At 32.9% G+C, this 21,252-nt stretch overlaps 1 protein-coding gene across 2 annotated transcripts; it reads right to left on the bottom strand.

The window, feature by feature from the left end:
* Positions 1 to 4,447: 4,447 nt before the first annotated feature.
* On the bottom strand, positions 4,448 to 7,893 carry LOC111883511 (hydroxymethylglutaryl-CoA lyase, mitochondrial). 2 transcript variants are annotated; one of them, XM_023879828.3, is made up of 9 exons: positions 7,736 to 7,893; positions 7,130 to 7,317; positions 6,814 to 7,012; positions 6,539 to 6,718; positions 6,282 to 6,362; positions 6,029 to 6,192; positions 5,724 to 5,860; positions 5,483 to 5,598; positions 4,448 to 4,822 (listed from the first exon to the last, which is right to left on the bottom strand). In XM_023879828.3, exons 2-9 carry the CDS (start codon positions 7,294 to 7,296, stop codon positions 4,598 to 4,600), a joined length of 1,269 nt encoding a protein of 422 aa, XP_023735596.1. In that variant the 5' UTR covers positions 7,297 to 7,317; positions 7,736 to 7,893; the 3' UTR covers positions 4,448 to 4,597. The 2 variants fall into 2 exon arrangements, with proteins under 2 accessions (XP_023735596.1, XP_042756302.1); XM_042900368.1 differs by lacking the exon at positions 7,736 to 7,893 and adding an exon at positions 7,603 to 7,625.
* Positions 7,894 to 21,252: the final 13,359 nt, after the last annotated feature.

Genomic DNA, 21,252 nt, shown 5'->3' with positions numbered 1-21,252 from the left:
AGAGAAAGTGAAATTATGTCTCTCTGGATATCCTATCTCTTTCGTCATCTCTTTGGGGATATACTTCACCAAAATGGGCCACAAAACTCCATAAATGTAGATATGCTTATTAAAAATGAAGTGGCTAAATCTCTCCCAAATATCTTGGATCTAATGTCACTTATTTTCTCTCTTTTTGGCATGCAAAACTGCACTCAGGAATTTACACCAAGGGAGAAAAAGATGAGACTGTTGTTGACTTTAAGCTAGCCAAGCGGGAGAAGTAATTGAATGTGCTTGCTTGCATATTTGGAAGGGATTCCCTTGGGGAAGTTTATAACGTTTATAATATATAAGTATTTTATTTATGTAGTTACTGAATCATGTATTTAATTAATAGTTTTAATTCTTATAATATGTGTATAATTTGATCATATTACAATTAGAACACATTAAGTTTATTTAATTAATAAAGTAGTTAAATACTTAATTAATTTGATTAAGTATTCCAAGTATTCTTTTCCTTTATCCTAAAGATGCAATTTGATTGACTATATGTTATAACTAGTTATGAGATTTGATTTTTGGCATTTTATAATATAGTTCAATCATCTACATATCTATATGATTTGCTAAGTATGTCCTAAGTTGTTTTTAACTGTTTCGAGGTATCTAGTGTGTTGCGACTTAATTCTATAATAGAATCTAAACTAAGTTACGTCTGCACATGAAAGTTGAGATGTTCACGTTGGGTAATAACCTGAGTTTTGATGGATGTCACAGCCTTCTAGAAGAATGTTGTCACAGTCTTTTAGAAGAATACTAACATGTGTGAGATTGTACACATTCAAAGCTCGACTGATTGCAAAAGGTTATATAAACTATGAGGAAACTTTCTCACCAGTGGAAGTGTTTAATGTCACCGTTCACATTACTATGTTTGTTTAACTTTTTTTTTAGATTTAAGTAAAAACAATTCTTGAAACTCTATAATTGTTAATCAGAATTCAAACATGTTTTTGAAATTCTGACGTTTTTTCTTTCTCCGAAATTTCAGTCTGAAACCCGGATTGTTGGTTCGAAATTCAGTCTGAAATGTATTTTTTTGTCAGAAAAATTGTTTTCTTGGTCAGGAATGCCCGTTTCGGACCAAATGATTATTTTTGCTAAAAACATATTCTTTTTTCTTCAAATACACATTAAATTATGGTTAGAGTACTTAATTTCCCATATAAAAATAGTAGTTAAGTATTATGCTAAAAATAAATATATATGCATTAAGTATAGTTGAAAATGATCCCAAGTAGTTCAGCTTGGTGTAAATGATCCCAAGCAGCTAACTGTGTGTGTGGTGTTTGTTAAAGATAGGATTTGACACAAGTAAAATTTGAAGTTACCATATTGCCCCTAATTTATCATATATTACTTTTTGTCAAAATTGCAAAAATGGTCCCTGTGGTTTGTTAATTTATTTGGATAAGGTCAAAAAAAAATTATTAGCAAAAAATGTCCCTATTTGATGGTTTTGTTGTGGTTTTTGTCCCTACCTCGTTAAGTTTAACAACTTGGCTGTTAAGTTTTTGAAAATGACGCATTTACCCATCGGAATCATTTCTACGGTTTTACTTTTTACACAACTACAAGGACCATTTCTGTAATTTTTCCTTTTCATTTTATTGAATTATTGTATGTTAATTCTTTTAATTAATTTTTTAATTTCTTATATATTAATAAATATTTGTTTAATATTTTATATTTATATATTAACAAATATTATTCTATTATATTATTAATTTTTTTAATTAATTTCTTCTTTATTGGATTAATTCTTTTTCATTGGATTATTATATATTAATAAATATTAATTTTATTATATTATATTTATATCTTAATAAATATTATTTTATTATATTTTTATTTTTTTAATTGATTCTTTTTTCCTTCTTTATTGGATGAATTTATTTTTATTGGATTATTATATGTTAATAAATATTTTGTTAACATATAATTTTTCTATTAATTAGTATTACTTTATTATATTATTAATTCCTTTAAATTGTTTTTTTATTGCGTTAATTCTTTTTATTGGATTATTATTTTTAATTTATTATTATTATATATAATAAATATCATTTTATTGGATTAATAATAATAATGTATAATATTAAATTTTTTAATTTTTATTGGTTCCATCATAAAGTAGTCAGAATATGCAAATGGATCGCGTCTCATCGTCGAAAATTGGCAGGACAACCGTCAATCATCTTCATCGATTGTTCGACGGAAATTCCACCAACTTGTTACACCCAATGTCGCCAATAGCCACCTAGGACATCCTCATCACAATGCACCAGAATCCTCTATATCTATCAAGCCAGCCATATTCTACTACAACCACTAGGAGGTTTGATCGAAACACCCCTGGTTAACTCCTCAATTCGTTGCCATCTACTACATTGACTCGTCGTATCATCTCGCTGGAAATCGCCGATCATTGCCTATATTCAGCCATTATCGATGAAAACTACATCGGTCGACTATCCACACAATGCGCAACAAACCCCAATAAGGGTGTTCGTTTGGATGGATCGGTTTGATCCGATCCAATCAAGTGAATCCAAATTGATTTCGGTTTTCAAAACATGGATCCGAATAGTCCAAACTAAATTCAAATCCGATCCGATCCGATCCAATTACAATTCGGTTGGATCGGTTTTTATAATTCGGTTTTCAAAAACCGAAACATTTTAAAACAACATATAATTATAATATTACCTAATTTTACACAAGAAACGAAAAAAATTATTTAGTTGTGATTTGAAATTTACGTACAAACAACTACTAAGCAGATATATTATAGTTAAATATTTTAAAGATAGAAAACTTTTGAGAGATAATACATATTGATGTTTTTTTATCGGGTGAAATGTTTTAAACCTATATGAAAAAATAAATTACAAAATCAATAGATAACTATAGATATATATTATAAATAAATAAATAATAAATGTTTATTCGGTTTTTTTGGACTATTCGGTTCTTATTTTATAAACCAAAACCAATCCGAAATCCAAAATAATAATTCGGTTTTGTTGAAAACAAATCCAAAAATCCGAATATCCGAACCAAATAGTCCAATCCAAATTGTCCAATTGGGCAATTCGGTTTTATCCAAATAGTGAACAGCCCTAAACCCCAAAAAACATATAGCCTCCAGCCGACAATTCATTACCGATACCGCCATCGATGGTGACAATGTTAATCGAGGGTTTTCAAACCACCATAGCCACTATATATGGTGGCAAGGTTGTAAAACTCGTTATTCGGTACTCGTTTGGCCAACTGCCGAGTATCGACTACTCGAATTTGGTAATTCATGTAGAAATATATTTAGGAAAATTATATATGTCAAAATCAAAAGTTAAAATCTTAAGGTTATTGAAATATATAACAAATTTAGATACACGTGAATACACAAAAACTAAAATACACACGAAGATCTCACTTCGTGAATAATTACTGAAAATTATATATATATATATATATATATATATATATATATATATATATATATATATATATATATATATATATATATATATATATATATATATACTAACTGGGGTTGGAGACAACCAGCTAGTGGTAGTGGTGACGAGTGATGGTGGTGATGTTGTGCAAAAATATGTTATCTTCCAAATATTTAAAATACATTAGGAGATGTGGGGTAGGTGAGATTTTTTTGGTATTTTTATTTAAAACTATAAAGAATGCAATTAAAAGAAAACAAAAACAATTCAAAAATAATATTTACTATAAATAAAAATAATAAATATAAAGTAATAATCCAAAAAAAGAATTAACACAATAAAAAAAATTAATTAAATGAAATTAATAATCCAATAAAGTAACACTTACTAATAGATAAATATGATATGTTAAAAATAATATTTTTTAATATATAATAATCCAATAAAAAAGAATTAATTCAATAAAGAAGAAATTAAAAGAAAAGTAATTAAAAAAATTAATAATCAAATGAAGTAATATTTATTAATATATATATATATATAATATATTAAAAATAATATTTATTAATATATATTAATCCAATTAAAAATAATACAATAAGAAAAAAGTTAAAAAAGAATTAATTAAAAGAATTAATATACAATAATTTAATAAAATGAAAAAGAAAAATTGCATAGTTGGTCATTGTAGTTTGCTAAAAAGATATCCGTGGGGTAAATCCATAATTTGCCAAAACTTAACAGCCAAGCAGTTAAACTCAACGAAATATGGACCAAAACCACAACAAACCACCAAATAAAGACATTTTTTGCTAATAAACTTTTTTTGGACCTTACCTAAATAAATTGACAAACCATAGGGACCACTTTTGCAATTTTGTCTATATTTTTTTATAGTTTTTACTAAATAAAAATAACTATAAATGAAACTTGTATGGTACAAACAACCAAAAATAAATATATCTAGTGGCAAGAAGCATCTTACCACCAGCAATGTCATATACATGAATTCATATCAAAGTGAACTAGATTCATACATTTCTTTATAATTATTCCAATATATATTACCACATAATGGCGTGATAATTTTATATTTTAGCGGCGACTGCAACTTTTGATCCCGAGGGGCGGCCCAAATTCTTGCAAATGAAGTCCCCGGTTTGCAAAAGCTTTGTTAAATCAACATTTGTTTTTATTCCAAGGCCATTAAGCATATATACCACATCTTCTGTGGCAACATTCCCCGAAGCTCCCTTGGCATATGGGCACCCTCCTAATCCACCTACGGAGGAATCCACTATGCTTATTCCCATCTGTTGTCAATTAATAATGTTAAAATTTAAAACACGTCTGTTTGGTTGGATGGAATGGAATGATGAAAATATAGAATGAGGATGATAAAAAAATGTCAGTAGAGTAAAGTAGTACGTTGCTAGTCATTGATGCAATGCCCCTTTCTATATTATATGCAAAATCGATGTATAGTTTAAAATAGGGAAATCTCCAATAAAGTCCTAACATTTTAGTCCAGTTTGCGGTTTAATCCCATTTTTTATTTTTTGAATAGAAAAGTCCCCGATTAGTCTATATTTTGTCAAAATTAACGAAACAATTTTTTTTTCAATAGAAAATGACAAATTATCGTATAAAATTAGATAATTGGAACTTTTTTGTTCAAAAATAAATGTTGGGATTAAACCGTAAACTGACCCAAAATATTGAGGCTTTATCGGGGATTTCCCTTTTAAGTATACTTTATACATTATATGTAGTAATAATTAGTTACAAAACAATAGTTAAAGATAATAAAAGCTCATCAAAACCCAAATAAGATTATAACAGAAATATATTTTTTTAGCTTTATTAAAATAAAACTGTAATCTAATTAAAATCGTGAAATATGTAAGAAAGATTTGTCATTATTGCAATTCTTCATTACATTACATTGCATAAGGAGTAAATTGTTGGCTTACTTGGAGGGATACTAAAATGTTTGGAAGAGATTGGCCATACGTATCGTGAAAGTGAACCGCAAGCTTCTCAATCGGGACAACCTCCATGACCGCTTCAAGCATAGGTATCACAGTTCCTATAAGAACGGATGCAAATTAGGTAAAGATTATACAAGTCACAAGAGTAGTGAAACTATTTTATAATAACCATAAGTACATGATGCAGTCTGCAACAGTCACATTCACAGTCAAAGTCACTAACCTGGTGTACCGATCCCAATTGTATCACCAAGTGAGATTTCCGAGCAACCCATGTCATGAAGTTTTTTCGCGACATATGCAACTTTTGACGGGCTCACCGCACCTTCAACTGGACACCCGATCACACATGAAACGTACCTGTTTATAAAAAATCGATCAGACCAGACCAAACCATACCAACTGGTCTGAATGTCTGATTCGACAAGCCCGGACCGGTCCAACACTTGGACCGGTCCGGTCTGAACCGGGCCAGACTTTTCAGACCCGGTTCAGCATGGAGCATGAACAAAAGGAATTAGTTCATACCCGCGAACAGGAATCGAGAGCTTTGTTGCAGTATGAATAACATCACGGTAACGAATAAGACTTTCTTCAATAGTACAATTAATGTTTGCCTTTGAGAAGGATTCAGAAGCCGAAGCAAAAACCGCAATTTCCTTTGCTCCGGCTGCAATAGCAGCTTCAAAGCCCTGCTCAAAACCAACAATAAACATTTAATAAATTCTCACAAGTGAAGAATATATATAATTTTTTTTAAGTATGGATGAATAATACACACTTTTAAATTTGGTGTCAATACTGGCAATCTTGCACCTTCCAAATGTTTAACTGCTTCAACAACCTCCTTTGCATCTGCCAGCTTTATAATTCAATGATTGTAACTTGTAAGTAGATACACATAGTAATAACTTTCTAAAAGTTATATATATATATATATATATATATATATATATATATATATATATATATATATATATATATATATATATATATATATATATATATATACATCATAATTGGAAAAAGAAACAATACCTGAGGTACCCATTTGGGGGAAACAAAGCTTGTGGCTTCAACAACAGATAATCCACAAGAAAGAAGCCTATGAATTAGTTCTATCTTCACAGATGTAGGTACCAGATTCTTCTCATTTTGTAACCCATCTCTTGGACCAACTTCCACTATCTTCACATACTTTGGCATGCCCCTAAAAATCTGATGTTATAACAATAAAAAGATTAGTGTATACTGTATACAACTCAAATCTTGATATGAATATGTGTTTTAAAATATAGGGTCAAAGAAATCACCTTATTTGTCATGTCTCGTGGGGTTGTATCATTGGAGATTGAGCTATTTTGAAGATTTGGTATATGTCGCGAATGAGAACGATTTCCATTTGTTTCATGGTTCCTTCCTTCGATTTCCCAGATGATATCATTGTGTGTGATTTCTCTTGTATGGTGTCTCCAAATGAAAGCTTCTCTCATGTATTCTTTCAAATCTTCCCTGAGAATGTGAGCAGATTGGTATCAGATGCATTTGTGAAGATGAAAGAACAACATGTGAAGTCATTTCTATATGCAATTCAAGAAAAATAGTATTTTTTTTTTAAAGGAAACATACTTGTAGCTATTGGATGATCCCCAATTCTTTCCTTCAATCCAGCAACATCCAAATCCAGTCTCCTCTCCACTAGTGCTGCAACGTGTAGATGAAAACCTTCTTGAAAGATCAATGGTGCTTAGGCTTGGCAATTTGTCCAAACCAAGGGGTTCTTCCAAGCTCGACATTTCGGGATTTGAGAAAAAACACTGTAATGGAAGAATGATAGAAGTAAACCCACTGACAATTCAACAAAATTTTGAAATCTGTGCTTATAGAAACAGCAAATTCGAAACCCTAAAAGCATTGATTTACGATAACTGAGACTTAATTCAACTCCGAATCAACACATTTCATAAACTCATCAACTGACCTAGTCAACGAAAGCAACTAATTCTTAATCTCAATTACTACGATCTACAATTCGAATTTACCAATTCCGAAACAAACGATGAACCTGATTACCAGAATCGAATTGAAGAAATACAATGAACCTGGAATTTGATTGTGAATAGACACAAAGGGGAAGGAAGGTGATGATCTTGTTGTAGAAATTATGGGTCGTATAAGTTAAAATATTAGTAAAGAAAGACGATGATTCAGAGAAGGTGTTGTTCGAAGCATTACCTAACTTTTTTCTGAAACAAGGCTTCTTCAATGGCCACAGATGGAAGGTAGTTTTCGGTTGGAAGTTGGTCAATTTCTTCTGTACATTTCTCAACTCCTTTTCTTTTTATATTACTTTCGTCAAAGCAAATCTGGTGGTGATGATTATGTACACATATAAAATTCTAGTAACAACACACATTTTTATTTATTTATCTATATTATTTATTGTTTTTTGTTTTTATTATAGAAATGTAGTTTTAATAATTTTTTATTAAAAATTAAAATATTATAATTTGAAAACAATCTCTGATTTTAATATTACACCGTTACACGTTTATATATCCTTAAAATTTTATATATCTAATTTCTCAATAAGATTAGTTTTGTATTGAACGTCGAACGACATAATAATAAAATATATTTAATAATAACAATAAAAAGCATTTAAATTTTTTTATAAATATTATCATAAAATGGTTTATTTTATCTAATACTTTATATTTAAATGACTTAACTATTTTATAATATACTCCGTATTGCATAAAAATCAATTGAATTGAGATTTGAGAGGGAAATAATAATAATAATAATAATAATAATAATAATAATAATAATAATAATAATAATAATAATAATAATAATAATAATAATAATAATAAAGAAGAAGAGAACAAATACATTTTTGATTCTATTGGGCTCTTACGAGGATGATTGAAACTAAGGGACCAATGTGAATTCCGACCACATAGGAGATTAAATTGAAATAAAATCATGTGACTGATAAAAATACTATAATTCTGGAAATTGTCAATCACATTCTAATATGGATTTTACCCTTTTCCATTTACAATTAGTGAATGTAAGACATTCAATATTCTAGAGGCTAGCATTTACTTGAAAACACAAGATGATTGAAACCAAGATATGAGGACATCTGGACATTGGAGAAACACAATAAATATCTCTTATATCTTAGGGGACCATTTAGCGAATGATTATAGAATTATGTGAAGGAAATATGTAACAAAAGCACAACTAGAGGAAAATTCTTAAATAGCCCATAATAATAGAAGCTATGAAATAAGAGCAAAACCTTCATAAGTTTATTTCTTAAGTAACTTAAGCAAATTCTACATTCTAACTTTCATTACAATATAAAATGCATCTCATCCCATAATAACTGTATCAACGGGTTGACTGTGAATGGGAGTTTATTAGGCCACTTAAAAAGGTGGATATATTTATTTTCTGGCTTAACTTTTGCTGGTCCTTAATAAGTTCAAAAAATAATAATCAAATTAATCAAAGTATGTTGTTATTTTTTGCTTTTAAAGTATTATTTATGTTGTTTTAATTAATATTTTCATAAAAAAATATTTTATTACAAATATGTTTCTATGAATCTTCAGTTAGATATTTTGTACTCATTTATTGCCTGAAAATCAATTGAATCTGGACATGACAAAAAATAATGGAAAGCAAATACGTTTTTATTCTATGATACCCCTTGACCTCCAAGGCCCAATTCAAGGCCCGGCCCAATGCATGAAGTAACGATCTTTCTAGAACCTGTTAGTGTCATCAATACGAAATAAATATTCTATCTTCATTAGTGAATGGAAGACATTCAATGTACGCCACGATTGCCTTAATTAAATTCACAAAATAATTGAAGCCAATATATGAGGACATAAGAGAAAACCAATAAATATCTCTTATATCTTAGTCCCCATTTAGCCAATGAGGACAACCTTACGAACGAAAGAAAAAAGTGTAACCAGAAAAAAAAAAATATCAATAACTCTCGAAAGATAAGTCATAAAGTGACTAGTATGTGAGTGATAAAAAAATATGCTAACGTATTATTAGATTGGATGCATAATGAAATGCTAAACTGCAACAAAAAATAGATAAGTGAGTAATCTACACTTTATAATTGAATTATGTCACAAAAAAGATTATTTTTTTTTTCATTTTATAAAGTAACCACATTCTCGGAAACACATGGTTCCGGAAAGGTTTTTGGAATTCCAAAGTACGATTTCGAATTATGGTTCAGAACACTTGTTTTTATTTATTTATTTATTTATTTATTATTTTTAAGGGTTAGATTTACTCAATTTCCCTTTATATATTCATTTCGGACAAGCCTCTAAAACACCGAAGATTCATAACGTTTTTTTATTGTTATTTGTATAAATGTATTTTGTTGTTGTTATTATTATTATTATTATTATTATTATTATTATTATTATTATTATTACTACTACTACTACTACTATTATTGTAGAAGTTTTGTTTATATATTAGATAAAATACAATTGATAATCTTAAAATCAACAAAAACCAATTAAATTTATAAACTAAATGGATTTGTTTGAAGTAATATTATAATGTTCAAATCATCTTATTCCTTGTACTCCAAAATATTTCCGTCGGTCGTTTACGATATGACAAAGCCAATGTACCGTTTGGACCGTCTATAGAATACGACATATCGGTGATCAACGTCTCTAGAAACCAACATAAAAACACCCTACAATCCCATATGCTGTCAATCTGTCGTGGTACTTGTAACGCCTTTTTGAGGGTCATGTTGAAACTCTTAAATGAGATTGAATCACTTGGGTTCGGTATCCCAGTAGTTGATACCCATTAACAGTCTGTGGATGTGGGCTCACATACCGACAAACCAATCCTCAGTATTTGAAAAGTAGTCGCTCTTCCAATGACTAACGTATATTGTCATTTGGAAAGCCTTCAAATTCAAAGCACCCAAAAACCAGTGATAAATTGGTATAGTGATTGGGATGTAAAGCAACAAAAAAGGTTAGAAATAATTAAACATCAAATAACCTTTTATTACATACATACTTAGGTCACCGAATCACAATTATACCATATCACAGTCTGCACAAGTTGGGTAAATAGATCCGTTAGCCATGTCACTCCAATAAAATGCATCAGTGTTTAAAGATATCGGTACAACCGTCCACCGAGCAGCATCCTGTTTACACTCCACCAACAGTGAGATCCACACCATGATGTGTTGCCAATTAAAAATATGTGTTGTTAAGTGTTGTTAGTAGAAGCATAGTACGTAATGAGCAGGCTAATAATGTAACTTACATCACATTCTAACCACTCTGCGTGACTATCTGTAACAACCGTAAAATAATGATAAAACTTTTTATTGAAAGACTATCAATTTCATTCAATAATTGTTTCAAAAACCATCATCACATATAATATCAAGAACATCATAGTACAATTATTCAAAATGCAGAAATCATGAGGGAAGGGTGTTATGCCATCATGTCAGGCTCTTCTCTTTCGAACCGGAAGTATCTGAAGCAGTAAACATAAATTGTAAGCATAAAGCTTAGTGAGTTCCCCAAAGTACCACATACCAATCATACAACTGGGCTTAACCTTGTGGTATATTCCAACCCATATACATATATGAGCCCAACCCTAGGGTCTTGCCCTATGGTGTATTTCAGTCTAATCAACACATATGGGCCCCGCTAAATGGGCCTTGCCATGGGGTATCATTCACCCAATCATACAATAATGGGCCCCGCCTAGGGGTCTATTTTAACCCAAACATATGATAATGGGCCATGTCCTGGGATTTATTTCAACCCATCATACAAACTCATATAAGCTACATAATCTTTTTCATCCTAAATAACACAATAATGGGCGAATATTGGTACCTTCGACCCATGGATACAGTGAGAAGACTCGCCTTATAGACGAATGAAAAGTTGAACAATATGTTGCTCCGAAAACCAACTCTACCGGTCACCATTACAAATAACAGTGACCAAAACTCAGACTATAACTCAAAAATACCCAAAATACCCCTAGTTCGAACATAGTCAAAATTTAGGTGAAAGTCAACCGCGTCCAATTAGTGAGTACCCCACATACTTAACATGTACACGGGGCATACTACACATTTGCCCAAAGTTGAGGGGGTGACCATGCACGCGCAGTGACCCTTTGGTACGCCTAGCATACGTAGCTATCAGCCCTTTCTTCCCATTAAAAGCTTAATCCTTCAGCTATTTCGTCCCAATTCCAGATCTATCCCTTAAATGATGTTCTTAACCATAAAGTTTCCAAATTTATGGTCTTTCATGGATATTAAGACCTTAACATCAATAACCCTTGCTTCTTGACCCATTAAGACAACCTAGATCATGCATGGAAAAGAAACTAATGCCTAACATCACATTTTTATGACTTATCACACCCTAAAACATATGAAAGGACAAATCAAAGGTCCTGGAGTATTCTATACTCATAAGGATCAAGATTTAGGACAAAGGATCTAAAGGAATATTCATCAAGGTTGGAGCTTTATACCTCTAAAAGATGCATAAGGGAGTGTAGATGGTGGATCTAAGGCCTTGAGTGAAACACCACTACTTCAAGATTCTTTCTTCACCACTAAGAGCACCAAAATGACACTCCAAGCTTTAAAACACTGTCACACTGTAACATCTCAAAATTCAAGACTAAAAATTTCTTTTATAAAACATTACTTAAAACATAATTATCAATCCATAACTTAATCAAAGTATTAATTTCCAAAACATATGTTCTAATCTATGGTGTGTGCCATGCGATCACCCCGAGCTCTTTCCACCGCTATCAGAAGTACCTGAAACCAAAACTGAAAACCGTAAGCACGAAGCTTAGTGAGTTCCCCAACCTACCACATACCTGTTGGGTTTTGAGCATTCTAACACTCCTAAGTGTACATGCAACACTAAATACCTTGGATCTATGTTTTCTCTATTATACATGCAAATATGAACTTCCAAGGTATTATCCTAATCTAGCATACAAAACAATGAATATAACAAGATAGAATACATACCTCTTTGATGTAGAATATCTTCATTAAGCTTGAGTGCCTAGTACCCCAAGTGTGACACCTCAAATGGTTCACACAACATCATATGCTTTTGGAATAACCTTGGGAGAAATGTAGAACACATGAAATCGGCTAGCCCTTCTCTATCTCACATAGTGGCCGATTTTTCCAAGAGTATGATCTTTATATATTGTTACAATTAGGGAAAACCCTAATTGTCATGACTTTCCATTTCCTTGGATCCATGGGTTCAAATACACCATGGAGCATCCATGGAGCATCCTATGAGTTTTAGCCCAACTTGATAATCCATGGAGCATTAGCCCACTATATAAGTATGGATGATTTACACAATCAACCCATCTATTTAATTAGTCTTCTTTTGATCACTTAATTAATCCTAGATTAATTCTTGATCAATACTAATTAAATAATCCTATTAATATATTAGAACTTATAATATATTAATAATCCTTAAGTGTTATTTCTCTCATTATAGTCTATCCAAATGCATGATGCCATGCAACCCAAATGAACCATGCCGGGTCGGGTCAAGTCTCACCAATTATAGTTATGGACTTAGACATTAATCCAACAGTCTCCCACTTGGATAAGTCTAAAACTATTATTGCGTGTGACTTCAAGAACTGACTGGCAATCGTAGCTCTCAAAAGCTTCTATCGAACTCTGACCTTGTCGATGAACTCTGACCTTTGTCAATGACTTGTCCATTAGATAAGGGATCATATATTCCTCCATTCTAGATATCATATGGACTGAGACATGGATTATAATCATTCTCTCTGTCCATTTGTTGTTTCCCGATTTCTGATTTATGACGACTGACTAATTGAACAAATCAAATCAGTCCTGGCCCGGCCGAGCACTTCCATTTGTCATCATCAAATCATCGAGGGGCCCACAGATATCGCTTTTATCCCGAAGGTAAAAGGAATGGATAAACTTCGACTCATATGGCTTGTTCTACTACTTGTTGAATCATACACAAAGACACATTTTATAACACCGAGTTACCGAATGCGTTTTCGTGCAATCAATGTATAACCAACTCATAGTAACAACTAATATCTCTAGGTTTGAAGAATATAAGATATTATCGTCTCATGATCACTCATGATAAAATCCATGAAGTGATTCCAATGAGCGCAGGTTGAATCCAATACTTAGAACTTATGAGCACTCATGAGTGTTGTAGCCCTTTGTCCAACATCTTAGATCTCTACAAGCCAACCCATGACAGTCTTAATTCATATCTACTTCCAACATATGACCGACTGTGGATAATTTGAATAACTTAGTCAATCAGGAAGAACGACCTAGTTATTCTGGAAGTCAAAACATGCAAAATGAAACACAATAATAATGGAATCTAATATGGTCTCAGAACTTATGAACATAAATAAAACACCTTTTATTTATCACCATATGATTACACATTATTCATTGTATATTGTTTCAGCTATCAACTTTATTCTTGAATTAAAACAATAGTTGTCCCATGCTCCAAGCATGTACACTATGTTTTCTAAACACTAGTCATGCCATACACCAAGTATGCATACTATGTTTGTCTATGATCTTCACTTTGTGAATGAGATCAATTGAACACAACTCTAATGATCCTCTTTTTTCACAGTCCCAAATCCTTACTACAAATGCAAGAATTCCAAATTCATGCCATTTACTGAAATCTGTTAGATTCTAAACTTATATGCATTGATCCTCTTGTAATGATTACGCACAAAGTTAGAAAGACTTGACAACAACCATTACAGAGCATTCCAAGGGAGATCAGCTCCTTGGAAACATCATTCTTGCATTAAGTTTCCTAATCTTACACAGATTGAATAATTTATAACTTTGAAACATTTCTAGATTCCATTTTGACTATCACTTCTAAACAAGAGTTGCCTCCTTACAAAATATGTCAATATGGTCCTTCCAGAATTATCACTATACTCTCAACTGTCCTTGAGCACCCAATCTTTGGTAAACCTTAGATTGTCCTCGACAATTGTTTAATCCTTTTAGTCATATCCAATTCTAGTCATTTTCCCTTCTTAATGCCCCAGGCATTTGGAAAATTTTAGAAAGGATGAATATAGCACATGTAATCGATCCTATATCCGAAGTATATGGGACACAATTCATGATGTCTCACATAAAGACTAAACTAGTCTTTTGCTATAACATTTCCATTTCTATTTGCCATGTTCTTATAATCCAGGTTATGAAAAGGGATGTCGTAATCATAATCGAATTTTAGAACGCAAATAATGGACCCATATACAGAATTTCCTTATGTTGAGCCATTCCAACATGAAATTCATATATATATATATATATATATATATATATATATATATATATATATATATATATATATATATATATATCCTTGACTAAACGATTAAAACCTCAATCTAAGCTTTTAGATTTGAGATGAAGTATAATTTCCTCTCCCTTAATTATAGCAAAACAACTTTTTTCCAATTGAAACCTTTTGTTTTCTATAATTAACATTGCTAACTTGCAATACTTATCATAATTACCATGCTCCCACTAACATGATGATTATTAGCATAACACTTATGCTCCCACTAGCTTTGACATGTACTTAGAAATCAACTGACTTTCTTACCAAAGTTCAGATTTTTGATACTAGATTGTTTTGATAAAACTTTATCAAAATCATACATCTTCCCTTAGATAGCACACTTGTGTGTCTAAAAAATTATGAAGAGGGATGCCATAATCATAATGGTTAGACCTTTTTGCCACTTCTCACAAGTCCAGGTTAGCGTGCCGGTAAACCACACACGCTCCACTAACGACTTTGAGAATGCAAATATTACAATTGCTATCTAGCTAAAATCTACTTAGTGAAAGTGTTTCCTCACCATCATTTTCAAGAATCGGAGAGAAACCTTATGACACTTAGATTTACTGGTGTATGTGTTATTATCCATGTGAATTGTAAAAACCATAGTCACAAGACAAGGATAATGACAAATCCAAAATCATATGGACTGAACTCAATCTTAATTTCTTGCCACATGGCAGCTCAAGGGCCTGCCATTGCTTCCAAGTTGTTGTGCAACAAATTGAGAACTTTAAGAACTCAGATGCAAAGCCAACTTTAACTGGAATGGGCACATAATATGTCAACACGATAGGTTATAAACCTCAAGTCGTGTGCTAGTGAAGAACTTTAGGTTTTATTCTTGATTAGTTCTTGAGACTTTCAAGACCTTTAAGACTCCCACTTTCCTTTTGACATATAAGACTTTCTTGTCAGATATTCATGAGAGAGTGTGGTTTCTAATCAAGACAAACACTTCACACAATTGGCCTAAGTTGGTCTTTGTTTTATCCAAAACATTTACAACTTACCAATTTCAAATGTACAAGAGTAGAAAACTTTTACTCTTACATTTGACAAGTGTTTTAAACCTTCTTTAAGACATATCACTCAAATTACAATCTTGGAGTATGACTGTAAGACTTGTATTGGAACGAAGTATGACTCATCTTCTTGATTTAACCATTTCAACAATTCAAGTTCCTCTTCTTAGTCATAAGAATGCACTAAGATTTCCTTAGAGTACTAATTGTGCTATGGTTTCTTAATCATTAAGATGATCACAAAACTGATACTAAAGTACTCTCCCATCTTTTTAGATTTGAGAAACTTTTATCTTTCTGCCTAAGTTGATTCTTCTTATTCGCTCTGCCTTACATTGGAACCTTTTCCAATGTCTCAGAATTACACTTAAGCTTGTAAGTATAATCATATTTACTGAGCTTTAGTAAACTATGACGAATAGTCTTATCGATCTTTTGTGGTGGACTTAATCAGTGCACAAGAATGTGTACTCGATCCCTTAGTCCATTACTTGACTCACACATCCATGTGAACAAGTAATTAGTCTTAATTTTCCAATACTTGAAAGTTCTCATTCATCATGCTATACGACTTGCATGATTCCAAGTTCTGGTCCAATTGAAACTTGGGTGATGAGAATCTTTCCTTATTTGGTAAATTTAGACACTACCAAAAATGAAAGAATCAATTTCATATTTCCACTCTTGCTATTAATGGAATCCTATAAGCAACAAAAATTTTTCACAGATGCCATTGTAAGGATATTTTAAAATAAATAAAATCAGAAATTTTCCTTTTATTTTAAAAACTTTGCGGAAAAACTTATCCTTACAATCCATATGAAAACTTGTTGTTGTCTATTCCTAAGCAAAAATATCATAACTCCTAAGAAGTAGCTCAAGAATCCAATCTTCAAACTATGCGATAGAAATCCATCTACGCGATCAGATTCAGCATATTCTTTCTTTAAGTTTCTTTACTTTTCTTTGATTCTTAAAACATCAACATGTGACCCAGTCACATCATGTATCAAGAATCTCATAATAGAAACTTAGCAGAGTTAGATAGTGGATTTTACCTGAAATAAAGTCAAACTTATTGACTTTACCATCCTTAGGTAAAATTGACAGCTTCGCAACTAATGCCCATTCCTTTGGCAATATAAACATATGGACTCTTTGATAATGGTACATGAGACTATTACAGACTTAGCATTTCTCTTTACCAATTGGTCAACTGAATTGACTATGGCCGATCCCTTTCCATTGGGAAGAGAGAGCCTTATTGGATATCCAATGTCATCATTGTCAATGTCCATAAAGTTTAAGGAAGTTGATCTTAGCAAATGGATAAGATCATTAAGGGTCTTGTCTTAGTCTGTTTCATAGGAGTCCCAAAGGAACTTACTATGAGACTTAGAAAGTAGTTGAGCCACAAACTTTCTCAAGACTTTGACACCCAACTCTCCCGGCTTGTCAAAATGTGACTACATCTCCAAGATGTGATCACACCTAGACCTTGCTTTGCTAATAGGGCTTGAGTGACCTTAAACTTTTCAAGAGCTTGTGGGTTTGGGAGAATAATTGGAGGAGGTGAAAGAAGTATGATTTCCATGGGACATCATCTTCATTTAGGAAGCTTGTTTCAAGAGATTTGGGAAGATCATAAATGTCTAAACCAGACATCGTTTGGGAGATATTCAAGATAGTTGATCTAAAGTCCTTAATATGACACCCAATATGAAATATTAAGGCTAGGACCCAACAAATTATTTTATAACTTAGAAGAGGGATGCCGTAATCCAAGCTATAAAATATTTGAAGGTAGGTGAATGATGATTCACCAATTTCCACCAAGATAAACAAAATTTATTATTAGGTTTTAATTGGATTTGAAACTCCTAGATCTTTGAGATTCATTGAACTGTTCAATGGCATGTTTCAATCTCGAGTGTGCCCTTCAGGTTTTGTGATCGGGATGCCGAGGATCACAAAACAAGGTGTGAAGTAACCATGCAAATTACTTGATACCCTTAAGTGTTTACCCCTCACACGCTCCATCGATACTATGATAAACATTAAGTTACCCTTTGCCTACCTTGTTAAATACGAGTTAGTGTACCGGTTAACAACACACGCTCCACTAACCGACTTAAGCAAAGTGCAAAGTGTAATTTCATGGATTAGCACCTTATTCGCATTTTCCTAAGTAACTAAGATGGGGTATTATTAAGAGTTTAGTTACTTAGTATTTATCATTAATACTTTTAATGAAGGGAGAATTACAGTCCTGTCAAACCCGTTCGGCTAACGACCCTCCACCGGTCAAGAAAGCGTTGGGTGAGAGTGGAAACCCATTAAACTGCCATTTTATAGGTAGTAACCTTATACCCCCCTTATAGACCGGCTTCGTGAATGAGGCCTACTAACAGTAAGACTGACTTGCTCTTATACATATATATAAATATTATTAACTTATAATATTATAAAGTATAAGGGTTGAATTTTAACTTTTAAAATTCTAAGGGCTAACTTGGAATTAAAGCATTCATAAGAGAAAACTTTACAAATTCCAAAACTTGAGGGCAAGTTTTGAAACTATTCAAAACTAATTAATTCCATAACTTATGTGTTTAAAGTAGTTTTAATCCAAAACTCTTCAAGTTCCATAACTTGAGGACAAGTTATGGAAGACTTTAAACTAATAAAAGAATTAACTTATCTTTATTTTATAACTTATGGAATTAATTAAGGTTACACATTTTATTACTTAATGAAGTGACTCTTGAACTTCCATAACTTGAGGACAAGTTATGGAGTCATAAAACCATTCAATGAGACAAGACTCTTCATTTTTGTAACCTTTGCCAACTTTTATGAGTTTTATGAAACTTAAATGTTACTTTTCATATAACTTGAGGACAAGTTACGAAAACACATTTTAGAATCAACTCTTAGATTAAAATGGATTGAAAACACATAATCAATTAACTTTTCTATTAATCTAAGCAACTCATAAGAACAAAATAATTCAAATCAACCTTTTTTCATGTAATTAGCCTAATCACTAAACTAATTTAAAACATGAATCTATTGACAATTATCTCTGAAATTGGATTAGCATGAACATTACCACATAAAAAACAAGTTTATAAGTCCAAAAACATCTTAGGGTAATGTTCCTAGTCCAATTCCAGCCAAAAAACTCGAAAATATGCTGTCTGGGGCTCTAACTCGTCGAGTGCATGAACCAACTCGGCGAGTTGGATGCTTTTTGCCTTGGACTCGGCGAGTCTGCTGTGCAGACAACATCAAAACTCGATTTTCAGCTACTTTTGCAAGTATATCAAGAAAACAAGCCTAGGCTCTGATACCACTGTTGGGTTTTGAGCATTCTAACACTCCTAAGTGTACATGCAACCCTAAATACCTTGGATCTATGTTTATTCTATTATACATGCAAATATGAACTTCCAAGGTATTATCCTAATTTAGCATACAAAACAATAAATATAACAAGATAGAATACATACGTCTTTGATGTAGAATATCTTCATGAAGCTTGAGTGCCTAGTGCCCCAAGTGTGACACCTCAAATGGTTCACACAACATCATATGCTTTTGGAATAACCTTGAGAGAAATGTAGAACACATGAAATCGGATAGCCCTTCTCTATCTCACATAGTGGCTGATTTTTCCAAGAGTATGATCTTTATATAGTGTTACAATTAGGGTAAACCCTAATTGTCATGACTTTCCATTTCCTTGGATCCATGGGTTCAAATACACCATGGAGCATCCTATGGGTTTTAGCCCAACTTGATAATCCATGGAGCATTAGCCCACTATATAAGTATGGATGATTTACACAACCAACCTATATATTTAATTAGTCTTCTTTTGATCACTTAATTAATCCTAGATTAATTCTTGATCAATACTAATTAAATAATCCTATTAATATATTAGAACTTACAATATATTAATAATCCTTAAGTGTTATTTCTCTCATTATAGTCTATCCAAATGCATGATGCCATGCAACCCAAATGGACCATGCCGAGTCGGGTCAAGTCTCACCAATTATAGTTATGGACTTAGACATTAATCCAACAGTTCCGAACTGACAAGACCATAGCTAGGGATCTGACCAGACCATTTCTAAAACTATACAGTTCCGAACTAGCGAGACATACCAAGTCCCTCCGAGGCATGCTATAGTTACTGCATCCTACGTAACCTTCTCCAACAGAGCCCATCCCTTAACTACTATTCATATATCCAATGTATGCAGATGGCATATAACTCGATCACAAGCAAGCCGCACAAAATTAAAATACTCATACCGATAACGATGCAGAACCATAACAATATAATCATGCATAAATAAAATAGAAAACGGAAGTCGCATACCTGCAACATCCGACGCTGATCGCGTCTGAAAGGTAGTCAATCGGAAAAGCCCTGCCTCCTACCACAGGCGCCTCTGCACGGCCCTGACGACCGTCTGTGATCCTCAAAGTTGCAGGGGCAGGTGCCATCACCCGTCCTGCTGAAAACAAACTGGGGCACTAGGCCTTCTTGTGGCCCTGATGATTGCAATGAAAACATATCAAGTCTGGTTCCTGTGTGGTGGTAGCAGTACAATCCCTGCTAAAATGACTAGTCCGACCGCAATTGAAACAACCAGACTCACCACCGCTACCACTCCTGCACACGCCCCCGTGTGCCCTGCCACACTTCCCACACCGGCTGCGGTCCTGATAATCCCTCGATCTCGAATCCGATCCCTTGGGCCTTTTGCCCGAGCCTGTGGCTGCCTGAACCTCATCCGGCTTCCTCTTCCGGATCTGCTCCAAATCAATCTCTCTCTAGCTCGCGCGATCATATCCTCTAACGTTTTGCAGCTGGACCTGCTCACAAACTGCTTGATGTCATCCCTCAACATCTCATGGTATCGGGCCTTCTTCATCTCCTCATCCGCGACATACTGCGGTATAAGAAGATCCCTCTCCCTGAACTTGGCGGTGATCTCCGCCACAGTCTCAGTCATCTGCGTCAAATCCTGAAACTCCCGTGCCAACTGCTGCACCTCAATAATCGGCGAAAACTCCACCCTGAACCTGGCCGAGAAATTGCTCCATGTCATCGCGTCCAATGCGACATCATCCCCCAAAGCATAACCGATCTCCTCTCACCAATCCCTCGCTCTGTCCTTCAGAAGACAGGAGGCGAGTTTGA

This window comes from Lactuca sativa, chromosome 3 (assembly GCF_002870075.4).
Source record: "Lactuca sativa cultivar Salinas chromosome 3, Lsat_Salinas_v11, whole genome shotgun sequence".
Lineage (NCBI taxonomy): Eukaryota > Viridiplantae > Streptophyta > Magnoliopsida > Asterales > Asteraceae > Lactuca > Lactuca sativa.
Note: the sequence above shows the minus strand (reverse complement) of the source record. Positions and strands in the feature narration are given on the sequence as shown.